Source organism: Leptonychotes weddellii, chromosome 6, assembly GCF_054177405.1.
Source record: "Leptonychotes weddellii isolate Sample4059 chromosome 6, ASM5417740v2, whole genome shotgun sequence".
Taxonomy (NCBI): domain Eukaryota; kingdom Metazoa; phylum Chordata; class Mammalia; order Carnivora; family Phocidae; genus Leptonychotes; species Leptonychotes weddellii.
Window position 1 is genome coordinate 5340030 of NC_138374.1, and position 18520 is coordinate 5358549.

Below are 18520 nucleotides of genomic sequence, written 5' to 3' on the forward strand. Positions count from 1 at the left end.
CTGTGTCACCCAGGCACCCCTAGCATCAAGTTTTAAGAAATGGCTTAAAATGTGCTTTTCCTGTGCTTCAGGAATAGAAGTCACGTTTTGGGGTAAAAGATTATGGACAATCTAATGATCTGGGACTGTCTTTCCTGAGTGTAAGGTAGAAAGGTGTGATCTAGTCATCACCTGGAACTTGTGTCTCTTGATCATCACTTGCAACGTGTTCAAGGTGACCGTGTTACAGAAAACAGACAGGCATTGAGTGTGTGTACATGCACATGGGCGTGCGTTTTATTTCTGTCTTCCAAATACTTTTTGTATGTTCTGAGACTTTTGTTCATCAGCCTTAAGACCTCTAGGATTATGACATAATTGGAAAAACAGCTCTATTTATTCAGTGTCCTTTCTAGATAGTCTCTGGGAGAGGGGAGATATTACTCAGAAATTTCTCTTCGCGGGAATTGCATATATGAGCCTTCGCTGTAAACGAGACTTGCGTGCACTGTTTGCCACGTGGTATTTTGAAACTTGACCCTAGAACAATGGCAGTGGACATAGTGCGTTTTTCCCTTGCTCTCTGCATACAGAGGTCTTCCGATCCCTGCGCAGGCATGTCTGTGTCCTGACACCATATAGACATCTTGACAACGTAACCGCTCTCCCCTCCCCCACTGTGTGCCGACGTTCCGGAAGGGGAAGGCTCTGTCACAGATGATAGCTGCCGCCCCCACTTACAAGTCCGCTGTATTTCTCGGTGGCCGCCCCCGCCCCCGTGGAGTCTACTTCTTTAGGGAGAGACAGGGTTCGATGTTTGGGGCGTATAGCAGAGGAGAGCTGTTTACTGTCTAGGAAGGGCTAGCACGGGCAGGAAGTCTCATTTCCGGAGGAGGAAAGGGCTCGTTCCTCGTATGTTTCCTCTGGCCCAGCCACCTTGGGACGCCCTTTCATCCTTACCCTCTGCTTCTTAGGTTGCCAGTCTGTTCCCCTGGGCTCTCCCTTTTCATCTCTCGTCTCTTCCCCAGGGCAGCAGCTCTAGCTGGATGGCTTGGCTCAGGGGCTTGCTGCCCCCATCCTCTCTGCCGGGAGCTGTTTATCCCGTTTGCTGCCCGCCCCCCTCCCCTCCTCGGACTCCCCTCCCCTCCTCGGACTCCCCTCCCCTCCTCGGACTCCCCTCCCCTCCTCGGACTCCCCTCCTAGGCCGCAACAGCTCCTCATAGAAACTGAGCAGAAATATGCTGAAACAATTCTCGGCTGATTTCAGACAGAAGTCTGGATTGGGTGGGATGCGGGGTCCCACGTGGAGACCCATTTCCACATGAGCTTTCACCTGCAGCTCAAAGATGAAGCCTTGATGCGTAAAAAAGACAAAACATCCACCAGCCTTGCTCGTTGCAAAATGTTCTTTATTTCCTCTTGGTAGTTTCTTGGTGGGCCACCAAATTGACTTTCTTTAATTTCACTTTCTGCATATTGTAATTGGAGGTAGTTGGAGGATTTCTCTCTGGTGAAAGGAGCAAAGCCCTTGCTGAAGAAGTTGTGTGCTATTGAGTGTCCATGGTGCCGCCTCCCCTCTCCCTGCAACAGCCTCTGTGTCCAAAAATTAGCATGCCTTGTGCTGCCCTATCTTTCCCTTGACAGCAGCCTCCTGGGTCCCTGTGCCAAAACTGGGCACAGCAAAGTCCTGCCGAAAGCAAGGAGAGTCTGCAGTTGACCCCAAGGTGCCACGCAGAGTGGCTTTCCGACTGATTGACACACAGTGCTGTCAAGCTCACGTCTTTGGTTTCCAGTGAGATGTGGTGCTTCCGGGGTTAGCTGGAGGAGTTAGGGAAACTGTACAGAAAATTCAGACATAAGAGCTTTAATAAGGTGGTGACGGGGGAGGGCAGTCGGGGCTACAGTGCAAATAACATTGTCCTTTAGGAGATCCTCAGACTCGCCCTGTAGTTTAGAAACTCATGGTTATATCCATGACCCAGAAACATCGACAGAAGCTTCAATTACTCTGTTTCTAAGACCCAGTCATTTGTAAGATGGTCCATCTTTCGAGGGGAGAAATATCCCCAGCAGGAACATTGAAATACGGGAGGAAATGTATGCCTTGGATTCAAGGAAGCCGGCCTTGCTCAGAAATGTCTCTTTGGCTAATTGGCTGGGTTCGGTCTGTTTTAAGAAGGCAGGAAGGTACACAGAGGTAGCCCAAACCCTTAGAGACGACCATCCTAGGAGCTGAGTTCCATCTTCAATGCCAAAACACCTAAAACAAAATCTAAACTAATTTGGAGATAAATGACTCTAAAATGTATTCTGTATGTGACGTACCTGCCTTGGGCTCTTCAGCATCCCCTAGACAGCTATCCTCTCTGGCTCATGTGTGTGTTTTCCTGTTTTTTTAATTCGCTCTTCCTTTGCGATTCACTGACAGAATCTGGATGCTGTGCAGGTCCTTCTCTGTAGCAACCACTGCTCATTTTCTAGCTTCTGTTGTGAGCCAAGTTGTCGCAGGCAGGATTGTAGGCCAGTGGGGGGATAATGGCTCGATATGGGCTCACTTAAGAACATAAAAGATTGTAGGGGCACCTGGGTGGCTCAGTTGGTTGAGCGTCTGACTCTTGATTTCAGCTCGGGTCATGATCTCAGGGTTCTGGGATCGAGTCCCACATCAGGCTCTGTGCTGGGCTTAGAGCCTGCTTAAGATTCTCTCTCTCCCTCTGCCTCTCCCCTGCCTCCCCCTCCCCCTACTTGATTCTCTTTCTCTCTCAGAAAAAAAAAAAAAAAAGAACAAGAACATAAAAGATGGTGCACTGTCTTAATATTTGGAAAGAATCACTGAAGTATCTTTTCCAATCAGATTGGTTCATTATGCTATTTTCTTGCCAGTGGAGGTGAAGTGTCTCGGGGAAGGGGGTACCTTTTCCTCATTTTGTGCTCAGGACCTTGGGGTAGCCTCACCTGGCCCAGATTCAAGTTTCTTGGTTGGCTGTGATGCTGTGTGTGTCCCCGAGGTCCCCACTCCCTTCCCTGCCCTGTGCTTGGGTCAGCTCAGGCCCGCGTCTCGCCGCAGAGAAGCGTTGCGCTGTAACTCACCCCTAGGCCTCCAGTTATACATGGCGAGGGCAGGAACAGAAAATCCAGAGCAGCCCACTCCCCTGGCTCTCTTCCTGCTGGCCAGCCCTGCCTGCTGTCCAGACTGTGGTCAGCCCCTGGTTTTCTGGACTCATCTGTGGCTTCCCTCTGTCTTCCCCAGAATCATGCCCCATCAGCTCTCAGGGAAGCTGTGGCCGAGCCAGCCTGCTGATCTCTCTCCTTCTGGAAGCTTTTGAGTAACAGGTGCAATGACATCTTCATCTGAAAACAACTAGCTTTGAGCTTGCTATTGGTATTGGAAATATATTGTTTATGGATACTGACATAGGTGGGAAAATTAGCCACAAGACAATTGTGACTGTTGGACAGGATCTTTGGTTGCTTTCTGTTCACCTCCCGGAGCATGGCACAGTTCTGGATAGGTGAGTTTGCTGGATACTTGAGCTATAGAAGATCAAACCATAGGGTAATGCATTTTATTTTATTTAAGATTTTATTTATTTGAGAGAGAGAACACAAGCCAGGGGGAGGGGCAAAGAGAGAGAGAAGCAGACTCCCCCTGTGCAGGGAGCCCGATGCGGGGCTCGATCCCAGGACTCTGGGATCATGACCTGAGCTGAAGGCAGACGCTTAACTGACTGAGCCACCCAGGCGCCCCAGGGTAACGCATTTGAGAAGAGGCAACAGAGAGACCATTACTATTTCAAGGAAACCTGCGGTGCCCCAGCTCTTCCAAATTCAGGCTCAGGAAGGAGACTTTGAGTTTGAGTCAAGAACTAGAAATGCCTGCTGGAGGCTGCTGATTTTCTCACACTTCTCTTAAGACCCTCAAGAGAGGCAGAGCCAGCAGTGCAATGGGCCATCACTGGGGTGATAGAGTTAAAATTGGGAGCATGAATCGAGAACTTCCAGCCCAACCCACATGCAGGGCATAAAGGGGAGAAAGAACATGCACATCCTTGCTTTGTGAAGACCTGCCTGAGGACAATTTCACGGTTAATAGTTGTACTTTTCAGAATCCACAAAAAGAGATCTGATCAATAAGTTGTCAAAAGAGTCCTTCTTGGGCACCTGGGTGGCTCAGTTGGTTAAGCGACTGCCTTCGGCTCAGGTCATGATCCTGGAGTCCCGGGATCGAGCCCCGCGTCGGGCTCCCCTGCTCAGCGGGGAGTCTGCTTCTCCCTCTCCCGCTCCCCCCCTTGTGCTCTCTCTATCTCATTCTCTCTCTCAAATAAATAAATAAAATCTTTAAAAAAAAAAAAAAAAAGAGTCCTTCTTGGACTGCATATTTTTCTCTTCTCCAGCACCCCAACTACATTATACTTTCTGGGAGTTGTCTTAACTCTTCCAAGTCACAAGTGGACCACCTGACTTGCAGAGAATGCTTCACATAAGAATTTACATGAAACCAGGGATGCCGGGGTGGCTCAGTTGGTTAAACGTCTGCCTTCAGCTCAGGGCATGATCCCAGGGTCCTGGGATTGAGTCCCACATCGGGCTCCTTGCTCAGCGGGGAGCATGCTTCTCCCTCTGCTTCTGCCTCTCCCCCCTGCTCGTTCTCTCTCTCTCTCTCAAGTAAATAAAATCTTAAAAAAAAAAAAAAAAAAAAGAATTTACATGAAACCGGATCAACAGGTAACTGATAGGTAGGTAGGGAGGTCAGCCTCCCTTAAAGAGCTCGACACCAGTATGCAAGGAGCAGATGGGGACTGCACCACTGATCACTGATTTCATTTTTGATTCTTTTAAGAGAGCTTCTCATACAAGGAAGCAACATAGAAAGGAATAACTATTTTGAGACTTTTTGCTCATGGCATTTCATACTTAAACAGAATTGGCAGTTTTTGAAATAACAGTTTAGAAAGATATTTTCTGTACAAATGAGCAAAGCCCAACCTTTACTGGAGGAGACCACATGTCCTCTCCAAATGACAGGGCCAAGAATAACTGCCGTTTTCTTCGTACCCCCAGTGTGCTGGGACCCACTAGGGGCTTCCCTTCATTTTGGCTGTTTGTTTATAAGAACATGGAAATCCGGCTTTACCCCGTGTGGATTCACTTGCCCCAGATGCCAGAGCCAGGGAGCACACTGACACACCGTCTGTGCCCTCTGTGTCCTCTGCTCTTCCCCCCGCCCCGCCCCGCATCACCACACTCAACCTGTTCTCATTGTCGAGGACACAAGGGCTCAGGGACAGGAGGGTTGGAACGAAGTGCAGACAACTGAGATATTTTAAAAGAGGTCCCCATTCTAGTCAATGCCAGGTGGTCATGGGCTCATTTCCTTTTTGCGTAGGACATTTGAGAAAATATTGCAAGAAGCTTCTAAGAGTCCTTATTATTCCAGCGGTTCCTAGGACTTTTTTCTCCTCAGTGCTCAAAGGGGTTTGGAGATGTGCTCCCGGCAGTGGGGGCTCTCTCCCCGGGTGGGGCCCTGCCCCTTAGGGGGCCTTAACATAGGAGATGGTGCCCGGTGAAGAGTCACTAACTTATTTAAAATGAGTAATTTTTAAACGTTATACAGTATTTCAAAAGAAAAACCAAGAGTATAAAAGAGGCAAAAAGTGAACAGAAAGTCTCTCCTCCACTCTCAGTTCCTGGTCCTGCACTGCCCTCAGGGTCCCCAATGTCCAGCACCTCTGGGTCCTTCCAGGGATGCCCTGAGTATATAAGCACTTACCAGTGGAAGCAGACCTGATGCACGGTCCTGCATTTTGCTTCGTTCATTTGATAACACATCTCTGAGATTATTCCACATCTACAAAGGAGCATTTGCCCTATTCTGTTCCCTTGCTGCAAAGTGTGGGGGCACTAGGATCTAATAGTCCCCTGTTGATGGGCAGCAGGTGCTTTCTAGACCTTTGGGGTTACAGTGTGGCAGTAAGCAACATGTTGTATACATTTTCTATCCACTGCTTTATGAGAAGTCTGCACTATGACCTCATTAATTACCTCCTACCTCTGTACTTGCCATAGTACAGAGCCTCCATCAATGTTTCTGCATTAATGATGATAGGTAACATTTATTAAGTGCTTACCGTGTATCAGGTACTATGCTAAACACCTTACATGGATCAGTATTTTTTCATATTGCCTCAATTTTAATTACTATAATGTTATTCTGTAAGAATGATATAAATTATATAAATGTGTTGTTACATACATATATGAACTTCTTATGAAAATAGATAAAATAATAAGTAATAATTAACGTGATTACCTCGATTTTATAGATGGGGCTGGATACCTGAGAAGTGGTAGAGGTGGGATTTGAACCCAGGTACTCTGACCCCACAGTCAGTGTGCTGAACCACCCACTCTCTTGACTAGTGTTGAGAAAGTCATCTGAGTTTCTAAGGGCGCTGGCGAGCCCAAAGTCTTTAGACCGAATGCATGAAAGTGGTGTATACAGTGGAGCTCCACAGTGAGCTGGGGGACGTCCAACCCAGAGTGGTGATCACGTGACAAATGCCCCCAGAGCACGTGCACATTGGCCCCCAATGACTCCAGCTCACCTGTGTCTCCGTCTCCAGACAAGCAAGGTGTGCCAAAGTCAGTACATTTAATGTGCACTCGTCAGATGTTTTGAGCACAACTCTTGTTTTATTTTTAGTAGAAGCAAAAGTATTTTCTGGAAGCAGCGAGAAGCAACAAGGAGAAGCACGTGTGACTTTGTCTGCTCCCCCAGTGGAACAGAAGCTGGTTAAAGAGTTCCTTCCCGATGGGTATAGCTCTCCAAACAACAACTGTCAGTGTAGCGACTTCTCTGAGCCCTCAGAGAGTCAACAGCAAAGCTTCCTGAAATCCGGAATCCCTTTATCTGGCTTTCTTTGCCCCTTACAAGATTTATGCACATTTCCACAGGAAGACAGTGATGTTCAGATAGAAGGAGTGTTCCCCAAAGGTAAGGAGCAAGGGAGGTAGGGTTGAGGTGATTCCGCCTTGATATTCATATGGAAAATGGTATGATGTCTTCCTGAGCCCTGGTCCATACAAGCTCACCTCATAAAGCTGTCCCTTCTGGACTGTGTGAGCTGAGAGCAGGCAGGACCTGCAGGTTTCCATGGTGGGTGAGTTCTCCCTCCGAAGCATGGAGAAGACAACCCTGTGTGGGTCAGGGATTCCAGCCCCGCTGCGCAGCAAGTCTGGATCCACTAAGGCCTAGAGGAAGGCCACATGGCAGGCTCCCAGGCTTAGCTAAGGAGGGTATGAGACGTTGGTGTGGCTGCTCTGGGGTCCACCAGGCCGCCCGTGGTCTTCCATGAGTGCCTAGCAAGGGTCCTGGCTGAGAGGTGCAGGCCCCGCCGTGTCCTCCAGGTAGGTCCCAATCTGAGCCTCGCACCGATGAGGGAACCAAGAATTCCAACCCGGCCATCCCGCCTCTAAGATCAAGCAGCTGACCCCTATTAATATTGCAGTGAGCAGCGATATATAAAAGAATATAAAGGCAGAATAGAAAAGAGATCTGTGGTGCCCAGTTTTCAGTGAGAAAATTTAGATCTCCTATCACTCTGAAGATTTTCCCAAACAACTATGGATGAGGACAAAAAGAAACCCACCAGGTTATACAGCTTTGGAATATAAAGGTTAAAAGGGCTATGGTAGTTGACAAAACTAATTTCACCTGGGAGCCAAGTTAATCCCTAGTTCTTCATCCATTAATATACTGAAGAAACATTGATTAAACACCTACTATATACATACCTACTGTGTGCTAGTCACTGTGCTCAGTGCTCCCTGACCTCCAGTGCTGGAGACACCAGGACCATACCTGTCTCTGTGCCGAGCCGTCTGGAAGCTGCAGGTGGCCACAGGTGCTCCACGGTGGGGACAGAGATCTCCTCCTCAAGGAAATGATTCTGAGCAGGGACTTGAAAGCTGACTAGAAGCTTACAAATCAGACCTGAGGGTGAAGAGTATTGCAGACTGAGGGAAAGGCATGCACAAAGCAAAGAGTTGATGGAAAGAATATGGTTGATTTGGGATCCAGGGGGGCTAGAGTGCTAGGAGGGCAGAGGGGGGCTTAGTGGGAGTCTGAGGTCACACGGTCAAGTTGGAAAGTCCTTAAAACCCACTCAGGGGCTTTGAACTGAAGTCAAGGCCAAGCCTTTGAGGGGCAGAGATCTAATTAGATTCACTCTGAAGGAGACGGTCTCCTGGACGGTGGGGCGGGGGTAGCGGATGGGAGGCAAAGGGTGAGGCTGGGGGCTGAGGCCCTGCCAAGGAGCACAGACTGGGGAGGAGAGGCCACAGTAGGGAGACTTTGAAGCTACAAGAGAGCACTGATGTGAGCACTGATGAAGACGGGCATGCCTGCACCGCCCCTGGGGTGCAGGGGCTGGTGGTGGGGTGCAGGTGGGAAAGGCTGAGGCACTGTGGCATCCCTGTGGGTGAGGTGAGGCAGGAGAAAGTTCACAGCAAGAAATGGGGACAGTGTGGTGGAAGGTGTAATTAACTCTAGCTGCAGGGGACTTGGGGGATCGATATCTGGGCCGGTCGGTTAGGCTGGAAGCAGGCATAGGGGAGCAACAGGGAAATCCTCCAGGAAGAACAAGAGCAAATGCCCGAAGGAATGAAAGAGAACGATTTGAGATCCTCTAAGTAGTATGTTGTTGGTACAGAATGGAAGGCAATAGTTGGAAATGGAACATCCACCACGAATGAGCTACAAAAAGTCCGGGCTGCTTGCAGGACCTGTAGGTCTTAGGGAACATGGGTGGATTTTACATAGAAAGAGGACAGCTGGTTCAGGCCAGAGAGGATCCAGGCATGGATGGTGGATGTTCTAGCAGGGGCTTCAGGTAAGAGATTCAGGGGACCCTGGAGATGTGTCCTGTGGCCCCTCGAGCCTCCTAATGGCCACCTCTCCACTCGCAACAGAACCAGCTCCTGGCAGGCTCCTGGGCTGCCCCCATGGAGAGATGCAAGGTGAATATGACATGGTCCAGCCCGCGAGGGAGACACAGGCTTGTGGGGGTAAAGCATCCTGTTATGACCTTACCCCGTAACAGTGCTGCTGTGTGTGGGAAGCGTGTTCTGCCGTGAGAACACACCGCTGGTGGGATGGAGCCTGCTTTGGGAAGGGGGGCACTTCCTAAAGGATCGGGGCTCAGCCTGCAGGTTGGAGGTCACTGGGTACGGGAATCGAGGGGGCTTTGTGGCAATAGGAGGGCATATGGGTGAGGAGTAAGATGCTATTGGGTTTCAGAGCTGGGGAGGTGTTGGGAGGCTATGTTGGGGGGACGGTGCGGAGGAGGGTAGGGGAGCTCACACAGGAAGAGTGGAAGGGACAGTGTGTTCCTGGCGGAGCAGTTGGTCAGTAAGTGGTCAGTGAATACGTATTAATTCGTCCTTCCCCACACCAGAGGCTGTCCTGCCCAAAGTGCTGTTGAATCAGTGTGCCCCCTGACCTTTTCCACAAGGGAATGTCAATGGCCCAGGAAGTGGCCAGATCCAGCTGAGAGAGAGAGAGAGAGAGAGAGATCATTCCAATTATACATATAAAGCCAGTGGTAATCACTAGCAACTGAAGGGGAGGGATAAATAATTGAACACCGTTTTTCTGTCTTACATCATTAGTGTAGCAAACATAAGACAAATTAATACACTGTTCCCAAACAACTGAGCTATAATAATTGTACAGGACACACTTAATATGAAGCCTGGAATAGAAAAGTTTCTTTTCATTGTGAACAAAAGCGTTTTGAACCCTGGAAGCCGAGGGAATAGCTCCATGGTGTAATTAGCCGGTGCAAAGTCTGGTGCCCCCAGACATGCCTCCCTGTGACCAGGGCGGCGGGGGGGGGGGGGTGTCTGTGGAGGCAGGATCTCATCGGCTTAACGAGCCCCATTAATAACCCACTGGTGTTTCTATTTTCCAAATTGTCTTCTGTGTCTCATGACTCTGAGAAGCCAGGAGGAAATCTTGCTGCCCCTCTAAATGGGATTCTAAATCTTCTCTCCCAGGGGATTACAAGTGCTGTGACTTGGTTGTAAAAATAAAGGAATGCAGGAAGAGTGAGGAGACCCCCGAGCCAGCTCCCCCGGAGCCAGCGTCCCCCGAGCCACCAGAGACCCCTGACCTGTCCGAAGACTGTTCTGAGGGTCAACGAACACCTGTAGGCTCCTTGACCTTGCAGGTAAGGCCCTCTGTGCACCCCGGCTTGATCCCCACCAAGGGGAGACCTCTCCTGGGGAGTCCGTGGTGGGGGGGGGGTCACGATCTCACTTCCACCTCTGAGACTGGAGGCTTGACTCCCCTTTGTAATGGCTGTGTGACCCTGGGCAGGTCCCCTAACCTTTCTGGGCCTCTGTTTCACGGTGTGAGTGATGCAGAAACGAGGTCTACTCCACTGGGCTAGAATGAGGATCGCATAATATCGGTAGTGACATCATAGTAGTGACAGCATTTCTTTTTTTTTTAACAGCATTTCTTGAGAAGTTATGGGTGACACTGCGCAGGTCACTTTATACGCATCAGGGCCTTCCATCCACGCCGCCCCCTATGGGGCACGGGTCCCTCTGACCCCATCTTCAAGTGAGGATATTAAGCTTTGGAAAGATTAAGGAGGTTGCCCTAAATCACGTGGCCATGAGCTCAAGGATGTGAAAGCTTTCATTTGGTGTCTGTTCCTGGTTGTAGAAGTAATACGTACACATTTTTTAAAGTTCAAAATCACAGAGATATAAGAATTAGCAAGGCAGACAACTCCGAGAAAGCTCCTGCTAGCAGCGTGTTGTATAATCAGGCATACTGTCTAGGAAAGGACTTGATAGACCATAAACATCCCTGCAGATGTGGGGACAGTGCCATTGGCCGGTCCCTGCACCCCGGGGTCCTTGGTAGGTCCATGGTAAGAGACTCATGATGCCCCTGAAACAGCCATGCTGGGCCAAGAGGCTGGTCCCGGGGCTCTCTGTGCAGCCCCAGTGTGCCTGGGACCACGGGACAGTGCCATGGAGACCAAGTGGCCAAGAAGACTCCTTTCCTGGCACAGCTGCCAAGGCCACTTCCAGGACACAGATGGAGCCTGAACTGCCCTCCCCGTGGGACCCTGAGCTCCCAAAGGGCTGGGGGAGGAGTGAGGCAGAGGAACAGTCTGCCATGGTAGCATATCCATACCCTACTATGTGCGGGGCTCAGGGCAGTGGCGGGAGGGCTACAGGGTGGGTGAGACCCATGGCATCCAGGAGCTCACAGCCCAGCATGGCCATCGATGTGTATGAATCTGTTGTACGAGGTGGTCTGTGAGGTACCACGAGGCTCTGGCTGAATGGGGAGACCCGACAGAGCTTACCGGGAGAGCTGGAGCGCTCTGATGGGTGCAGCTAGGGTATTCCTCCAGGCAGTGGAACCACCTGAACAGAGGTTTTCAAGGAATAGCAAGTTAAGACCATGGAAGGCAGTGTGGAAAAAAACGTGGAGGTCCCTCAGATCCACCAAACCACAATGAGCCTCGGGTTTTGCCTCTGTCAAATGGGGATAAGTGTATCTGCCATTCAGAATCAATGTGGGGATTCCCAGAGACAGTGGAGCCACATGAAGTGACACAGAGTGGAATGCATCAGTGGTGGTATCTTTTTCAGTGGACCTGAGTATGTGCGTGGGTGGAGGGGGTGTGATTGAGGGATGTGGCCGAAGTGGAAATACGGCCATGCAGACATCCCCTACGGAGCTTGCAGAACCAGTTTGCATAGGCAAAGATACTTTGCCAACTTTTTCTTCCTAGGAATAGATGTTCCTGGTAGCCAAGATGACTGTTTCTCCTGAAAAGGCATGTATTTCACACTGGGCGGATGATCTCGGTCTGTGCGTGAGGCGTCCAACCCCCAGCAGAAGCAAGTGACTCCTAGTGCCTTCATTCCTTCCCCACCCATGTCTCTTCGGAGTAGGGAGTTCAGGGCCCTCGGACTTCGGTCTGTTGGAAACCGACTGGATTGACAGGGAAGAAGGGATGGGTAGAAGTGTGCCACCTTGCTGTCAGTGGCCAGGCAGTCATGCTGCAGTGGGGCCCTGGGGGCTGGCTGGGGTCGCCCCACAGGACCTACGTCGTCAACATGCCTGTCACAGCCTCCACACGAGGCAGCAGCAGAAAATCGTGGTGTGCGGATGCGCTGTGGCTGTCGGTCTTTGAATGTTGTGCTTTTGATCAGCTTCTTGACCAAATCAGAGGGATGTATCTCTTGCCCGCATCACGTCTATTAAAGATAAAATATTCTCTCGCTGCTGTTAGGAAGCCCTGGAAGTCCGGAAACCCCAGTTCATTTCTCGTTCCCAAGAACGGCTGAAGAAGCTGGAGCACATGGTACAGCAGAGAAAAGCCCAGCGGAAGGAGAACCTGGGCCAGAAGCAGAGTCTCTTTCCTGTCCGCGCCAACAAGAAGCAGTTCACGGTTCCCCACCCTCTTAGCGGTAAGCTACAGGGGGCTCGGGAGGGCAGGTGAGACTGGGGGGTCTGAGGGGCCTGGGACCTTCACCCACGGCGATAGTACAAATGATAGCTCTGAGATGCCCTGGACTCAGGTTTGCTCCACGCATCCAAACCGCGGTATCATAAAGCCTGCTCCGGAAGCCAGCCCATTGTGGGAGCTTCTAGAGAGCACTGAATTCAGCCGAACTAGCTTGGGACACAAACTTACCACTCTAGCTGGGAAAGAAGCCACACAACTGTAGCAGCCAGGGTAGCAAGTTCAAATTCTTGGCTCCTAACAGACATGTGCAAGCGATCCCCTTTGCCCTGTATAGATTGCAAAACAGATCTCAGGGTGAGAGGGTGACTCCAGCTTGTCTACATCAACATTCGTCATCTTGAAACCCTTTTCCTGCTGGGAGCTCAGAGAGTGGATGGCCAGCTTTCCAAACGCTGCGGAGCCAGTGTCGAGCTGACCCCGTGAGGGGCGGCACGCATACACTCGTTAGACAGGGAGTACTCAGGAATCTTCTCTGGGCCAGGCACCATGCTGGGAGCTGGGGATAGCACCGTGAGCCAGACTGGCCTTGATCCTTTCTTCCTGGAGCTTATAAACAGACCATTAAAGCAGCAAGAAAAACAAGAAGAGATGAGAGCAAAAATGGGGACATCGGAGCACATACGGATGGCCTGCCAACTCAAATCTGAAAATCTGGAGGCCTGGGGAAACCTCCCTTTTATTCCTTTGGATAGAGGAACAAGATCTTTCTTCCTAGGAAAATGTTCTGGCCCCCAGGAGGTGAAATCATGAGTATAAATCTGAATAAAAGTCCTTTAGGAAAATAACCATATTCAATAAAATGCAGCTTAGCAAACATTACAGACATTGTAGGGGAGCCTGGGTGACAGAGGACAAAGGGTGTTATTCCAGAATTCCTGCTCACTTCCTTGGCCTGTGGGCAGGCTGTCTCCTTCATCCACCCATGGTGCTGCAGGTCATAGGACCCCGGGCAAGGGTGCATCCTTCTCATGGCAGAGGATTTAGCAGAACACCTGCTGCTCCTTCCCAGTGACGTTTTCCAGTATGCTTTTAAAAAAAAAAATCAACAAAATGAACACGCAAAGACTTTCCCTCTTTGAAAATGAGTCTCACCAGTGTTGCAAGCTGCTTAGCAGATCCAGGCTCGATTTGGGTGTGTTCTCCTGGGGACTAAAATCTCTGGCTCGACAAAGAGCAGTCTGGGTTCAGGTGCACACTTTTCAAGTCAGTAGGAGGAACCGACCGTCAGCCATAAGTGGGAGCCCCCCTGGGCACTTGGACGTCTGCGCTTGTCCTGGGAAGGGCTCCAAGGGTGCTCCTGATGTGTGGGCCACTTGGCCTTGACATTTCTGAAGATCCTGCCTGTTAAAAAATGGTTAACAAATGTGTTGTCAACAAACATAAAACAATGCCACTGTAGAGCTCAACAGATTCACATATGAAAAATGGCTTCTGATTAGCTTCTTTTTTAGTCAGATCCCTTTATTTTGTGTGGGAAGAAATGGGGACCCAGGGACACTCAGGAGCGTCTTCTGTGTGGGGCCATTCCTCAGCAGCAATGCTGGGTTCTTCATCCCCTGGGCCAGCTGCTTTCCAGCTTTGCCACACGGTGGGTGCCAAATCCTCCAGGATTACCATCATCACCAGTATTAGAGAGATGCCTGTTGGTTCTCCCTAGGGCTGCTTTAACAAGTGACCACAGGCCGGGAGGCTAAAATAATAGAAATTTATTCTCTCAGAGTCCAAGGGCCAAAAATCCAAAATGAAGGTGTCTAAATGGTTGGTTTTTTTCCTGGCGGCTCAGAGGGAGAATTCATGCTCTGCCTGGGCGTCCTCGCTTCTGGTGGCTCCTGGCAGTCTTTGGCGTTCCTTGGCTTATAGATGTATCACTGCGTTCTCCGCCTCCATCTTCACGTGGCCGCCTCCCCTTGTCTGTGTGTCTTTGTGTTCAAATTTCCTCATCTGAGAAGGACACCAGTCACGGGATCAGGGTCCACCCTCATCCGGTATGAACCATTCTAACTCACATGCATCTGCAAAGACTCTGTTTCCAAGTTAAGTCACGATCACAGGTTGGGTTGTGGGGTGAGGACTTGAACATGTCTTTTTGGGGAGACATAATTCTACCCACTACATTGTCCAACCGTGGCGTTTTCCCCTAAGCAGATCTCCTTACAAGCTCACATTCAATGAAATCTTTAAATGAAGTTCACTTTAAATGAACATCTTCAACTCGTCTATAATAAAGTGGGATCAGACCCAGTCAGTAGTTTTAAATAACCAAGGTACCTTTTTGTCCCCCCAGTTCTGAGGTAGCCCCAGCATGTAGGATGCTGTGGCCAGGACTTTGGGGCAGGGACTTTATGGCCACTGTGCCGGTCCCTGCAGTATTTATGTGTCGATGAGAGCTTTATGCTCCTGTTTGTTTGTGTTAGGTCAGTTAAAGCAGACAACTTCTGAAACCGGAGCCTCATGTAAGCTGGGGCAAGGGAGAAGGGAGTGTTTAGGGCCCCATTAAACAAGTCTACAGTACACATCTTGTCTTCAGCCTGTCTGCTGGCAAGATGATAAAAGCGAAATGCAGATGTTTTTCTTACATGCTAAATTTGTTAATAAATCATATGCGTGAACGAGCTCTGGCTACAGCGTCAAGATGTCCGTTAGAAGGAAGATGGGTCTGCTTTCTGAACTGTGCTAGCTGCCACCCATCATCAGGGTCTGTCCAGCAGTCTCGTCTTCAGCTCAGGTGGGCACTCTGGTGGCTGACGAATGCCTCGCCGGGCAGGGGCTGCCGGGACGATGACAGCGAGGGCCAGGGGGCCAACTCTGCTTCTTGTTGACTCATGAATTCTGAGCGGTTTTCAAGGCTCAGGGCAGGGACACGCATGTACGTGCATGCATGCACGTGTGTGTGAGTTCACTGGGCTCCCTGTTTGTAGACGGGGATTTGCAGGACCAACTGAGACTACAGAGAGACTAGGAAGTAGCTGATAAAGGTCCTGTCTACCGCCCGCCTGTCTTTAACTGTCTCACCAGCTGTAGCTTAAATTCCCAAAGCCCGTACACGGGTACGTCTCTGTCCTTGCCCGGAGCCATCTGGGCCACCCTTGCGTGCCCAGGGCAGTGACCCGAGAGCTTTCTCATCCATCACTTAGCAGGCCTTTCTTGAGAACTCACTGTGAGGTACAGTCCCTGGTCTCACGGGCCTGCTCACCTCGTGGGGAAAGCACACAGGTAGAAGCAGCACTTGGGGCTGGTGGAAGGCTTCTGCTGGGGAGACCTCCAAACCGCATGGGGATGAGGCTACATCAGCACATCATGGTGCAGGGTGGTGGGGGGGACGGGATGGGGGGGGCGTGAGGATGTCTGTTCAGCTCGGACTGAACTGCACAGTGGGGGGCCGCAGGTGAGCCCAGGAGGGCTAACAGGGATTGTAAATGCTGCTTCCAAATTTAACCTTATTCTGAGGTCAAGAGCTGAGGCAAGAGTGGCTCCAGGCAGGACAGGATGGGCAGGCCTCGGGCAGGGCAGTGGGATGCAGGATGGTGACAGATGGGATGGGTTTTGAGGTGGCAGCATCAATAGAATGTGGTGACTGCTGAATTGTGGAGGAGAGAAGGTGAGAGCCAGGGAAGCGGAAGGAGGAAGGCGAGAGGAAGGCGAGAGGCAGGCTTTGCTTGCGGTCTCTGAGGTTGTGGACTCTGCAGTCTCAGGGCCCCCCCCACGCCTTCCCACGTGAGGGCTCTCCCTGCTCACTCCACCACAGTTACTGGGCTGTAGGCAAGCCTTCCCCGTCATCACTACACAGCTCCCAGGGGCCCGGGGGTTGGTGGTGTTCAAAGGCTGACCCTAACCTGGGAATTGGAATGTTTCAGAATTAGTCATGCTTCTGCTTTACGGAATGAGTCTGGGCGGGGTGAGCAGAGAGCGGTAGGTTTAGCACCCTCAGGTGGAGGTGGTACAGCGCCTGCTGGGAGCAGGTGGCTCTGTACCCACAGGTGTAGGCATCCCTCACTATCCTCCGCTGACCAGTGTGTGGCTCTAGTCAGTTCCCGCTGCAGCTCCCCAGCCTCACCCTCTTCATCGCTGGGAGTCCAGCCCAGAGCCCCCCTGGATTTCATCCCCACCTTGTGACCTGGACCCTTCCCAGCCTGACTCTGCCCACCCCCACCCTCCCCAGCTGGTCTCCTTAGCTGTCCTTCCTTAAGTCAGGGCCCCTAAACCACCTGATAGAAGCTTTATCTGTTTCTCCTTGTCTCTGCCCTACAGAATCCTGCCTCACCTCACCGGCCCAGCCTAAGTCCAGCCTCTTCCTTACCTCTTACTCCCAAGGCCATTCCTTCTGCTTCCCGTAATGCCTGACCTACTCTGTGTGGTGTAGAGTGCTTTGCTCTTTATGAATCATGGTTGCTAGCAGCAGCCCGTCGGGAACCTGGCAATGCTCAAACACAGCCCAGGCTGCTGTCCTTCTGTCTCAGCTGTTTCTTCTCTGCCTGTCGGGATTCTCCTCGTAGCCCTCCCAGGTTGTCCCCCCTAACCTGCGAATGTGTAGAAAACCCATGAGGAATATCCCCTTCTTCCACGAAGCTCTCCCTGTTACTCCCATCCAGTCCCCTGCCCCCTTCCTCTTCCATTTGAGTGCTCATGATGCTTGTATCTCTTTGGATCCCCTACCTTCTTAGCTTCTCCGCTTTGGATTATGGTCAGGTGAGGATGCTAGTAAAGTCTCCCTAGATTGTAAGCGCCAATGGGCCCGCGCTGCACTAAACCACTCTGGGCAGCCCTGCTGCATGTAGCAAAACAGACTGAATTCATCTGAATTGCATTATCCACACTTCCCAAGGTGATCCAAGTCAGAGCCATTCAGATCACGGACTAGTAGAGGAACGGAATTCTCCGGAAGGCACTGCAGAATTCCTCCTCCAGCAGATCTGCCTTCAGACTGATGATCTTGGCTGGAGCAAGTATTAAAATGAATTTGCATTCCCAGAGCATTGAGCTGGAGAAGTGACCCAGCAGATATGAGATGGCAGGGAAGTCATCGCAGTAATAAAAATGTGCTGTTCATCATGCAGCTAGCTGAGCCCCGGCCGTATTGTCCCTATTATTGCCTGGTCTGATCTTGTGAATGTTTTCCCATAAAACATCTGAATAAATATTTGGAGGTAGTTCTCCCAATATTACTCACAAAGGAATTTTTTAATGTGCTTATCAGATAAAAGTAATTGTTACTTCATCAGCCTGCAAAGAAAACAGCGGCATGATTTAGTTAAAAGGCTATTTCCCTGATTCAAAGATATTTACACGTATACTATTATGGTATCCTTCACAGGCGCATGATAAAGGTATTGTGTTTTTTCCTAAAAAAAACATGGAAAGAAAAGACTAGTTTACGTCTGTTGGTTAGAAGGACAGTGTTATTTCCAATTAAAATCGTTCAAGGTGGAAACAGGAATTGCAGAGTGGTAGGGAAAACTAATTTTATGGGAGATTCCTTTTCCCAATTGCCTGGATTTTATTTTCCAAATGATTTCCCTTTTATCTCACAATGCAGCTCAGTAGTAAACCTTGCAGTGACACTGAGGATATAAATCTACTTGGCAACGAGAAGGAAAGTTTATTCATCATCTATAAATCACCATATTTTGTGGTTCTCTAAAATATGCTGGCAAACCCTGGAATTGGAGCAAACAATGACTCTCATATCAACAGTTAATCTTTCAGACTTTCACTAACTGTTGCTGTTTTATAGTGAAGTGGGTGATTTGAGCCATTGTTAAAGTTCCTTTAAATGAGTAATTTAAACTTGCCATTTAACACAAACACATTTTTTTAAAATGTGGGGAAAATACACCAGGTTTTCTTTTTAGGATAGATTAAATCCTATTCTATAGCTACAGATAATAACTTTGAAAACTGATGATTATAACTTCTTTAAGATTTTATTTATTTGACAGAGAGAGACATAGCGAGAGAGGGAACACAAGCAGGGGTGACTGGTA

The 18520-nt window shown here is 49.9% G+C and overlaps 1 protein-coding gene across 2 annotated transcripts in view; it reads left to right on the forward strand.

Moving 5' to 3' along the window:
* The window catches only part of C6H10orf90 (chromosome 6 C10orf90 homolog), a 200040-nt gene that overhangs the window by 169126 nt on the left and 12394 nt on the right, over positions 1-18520 (forward strand). Inside the window, exons 5-7 of one of the 2 annotated variants that reach the window (XM_081823306.1) lie at positions 6683-6973; positions 10036-10208; positions 12303-12480. In XM_081823306.1, coding sequence (XP_081679432.1) covers positions 6683-6973; positions 10036-10208; positions 12303-12480 — 642 coding nt within the window. The remainder of the gene's footprint in view (positions 1-6682; positions 6974-10035; positions 10209-12302; positions 12481-18520) is intronic. The other variant, XM_081823307.1, reaches the window with a different exon arrangement.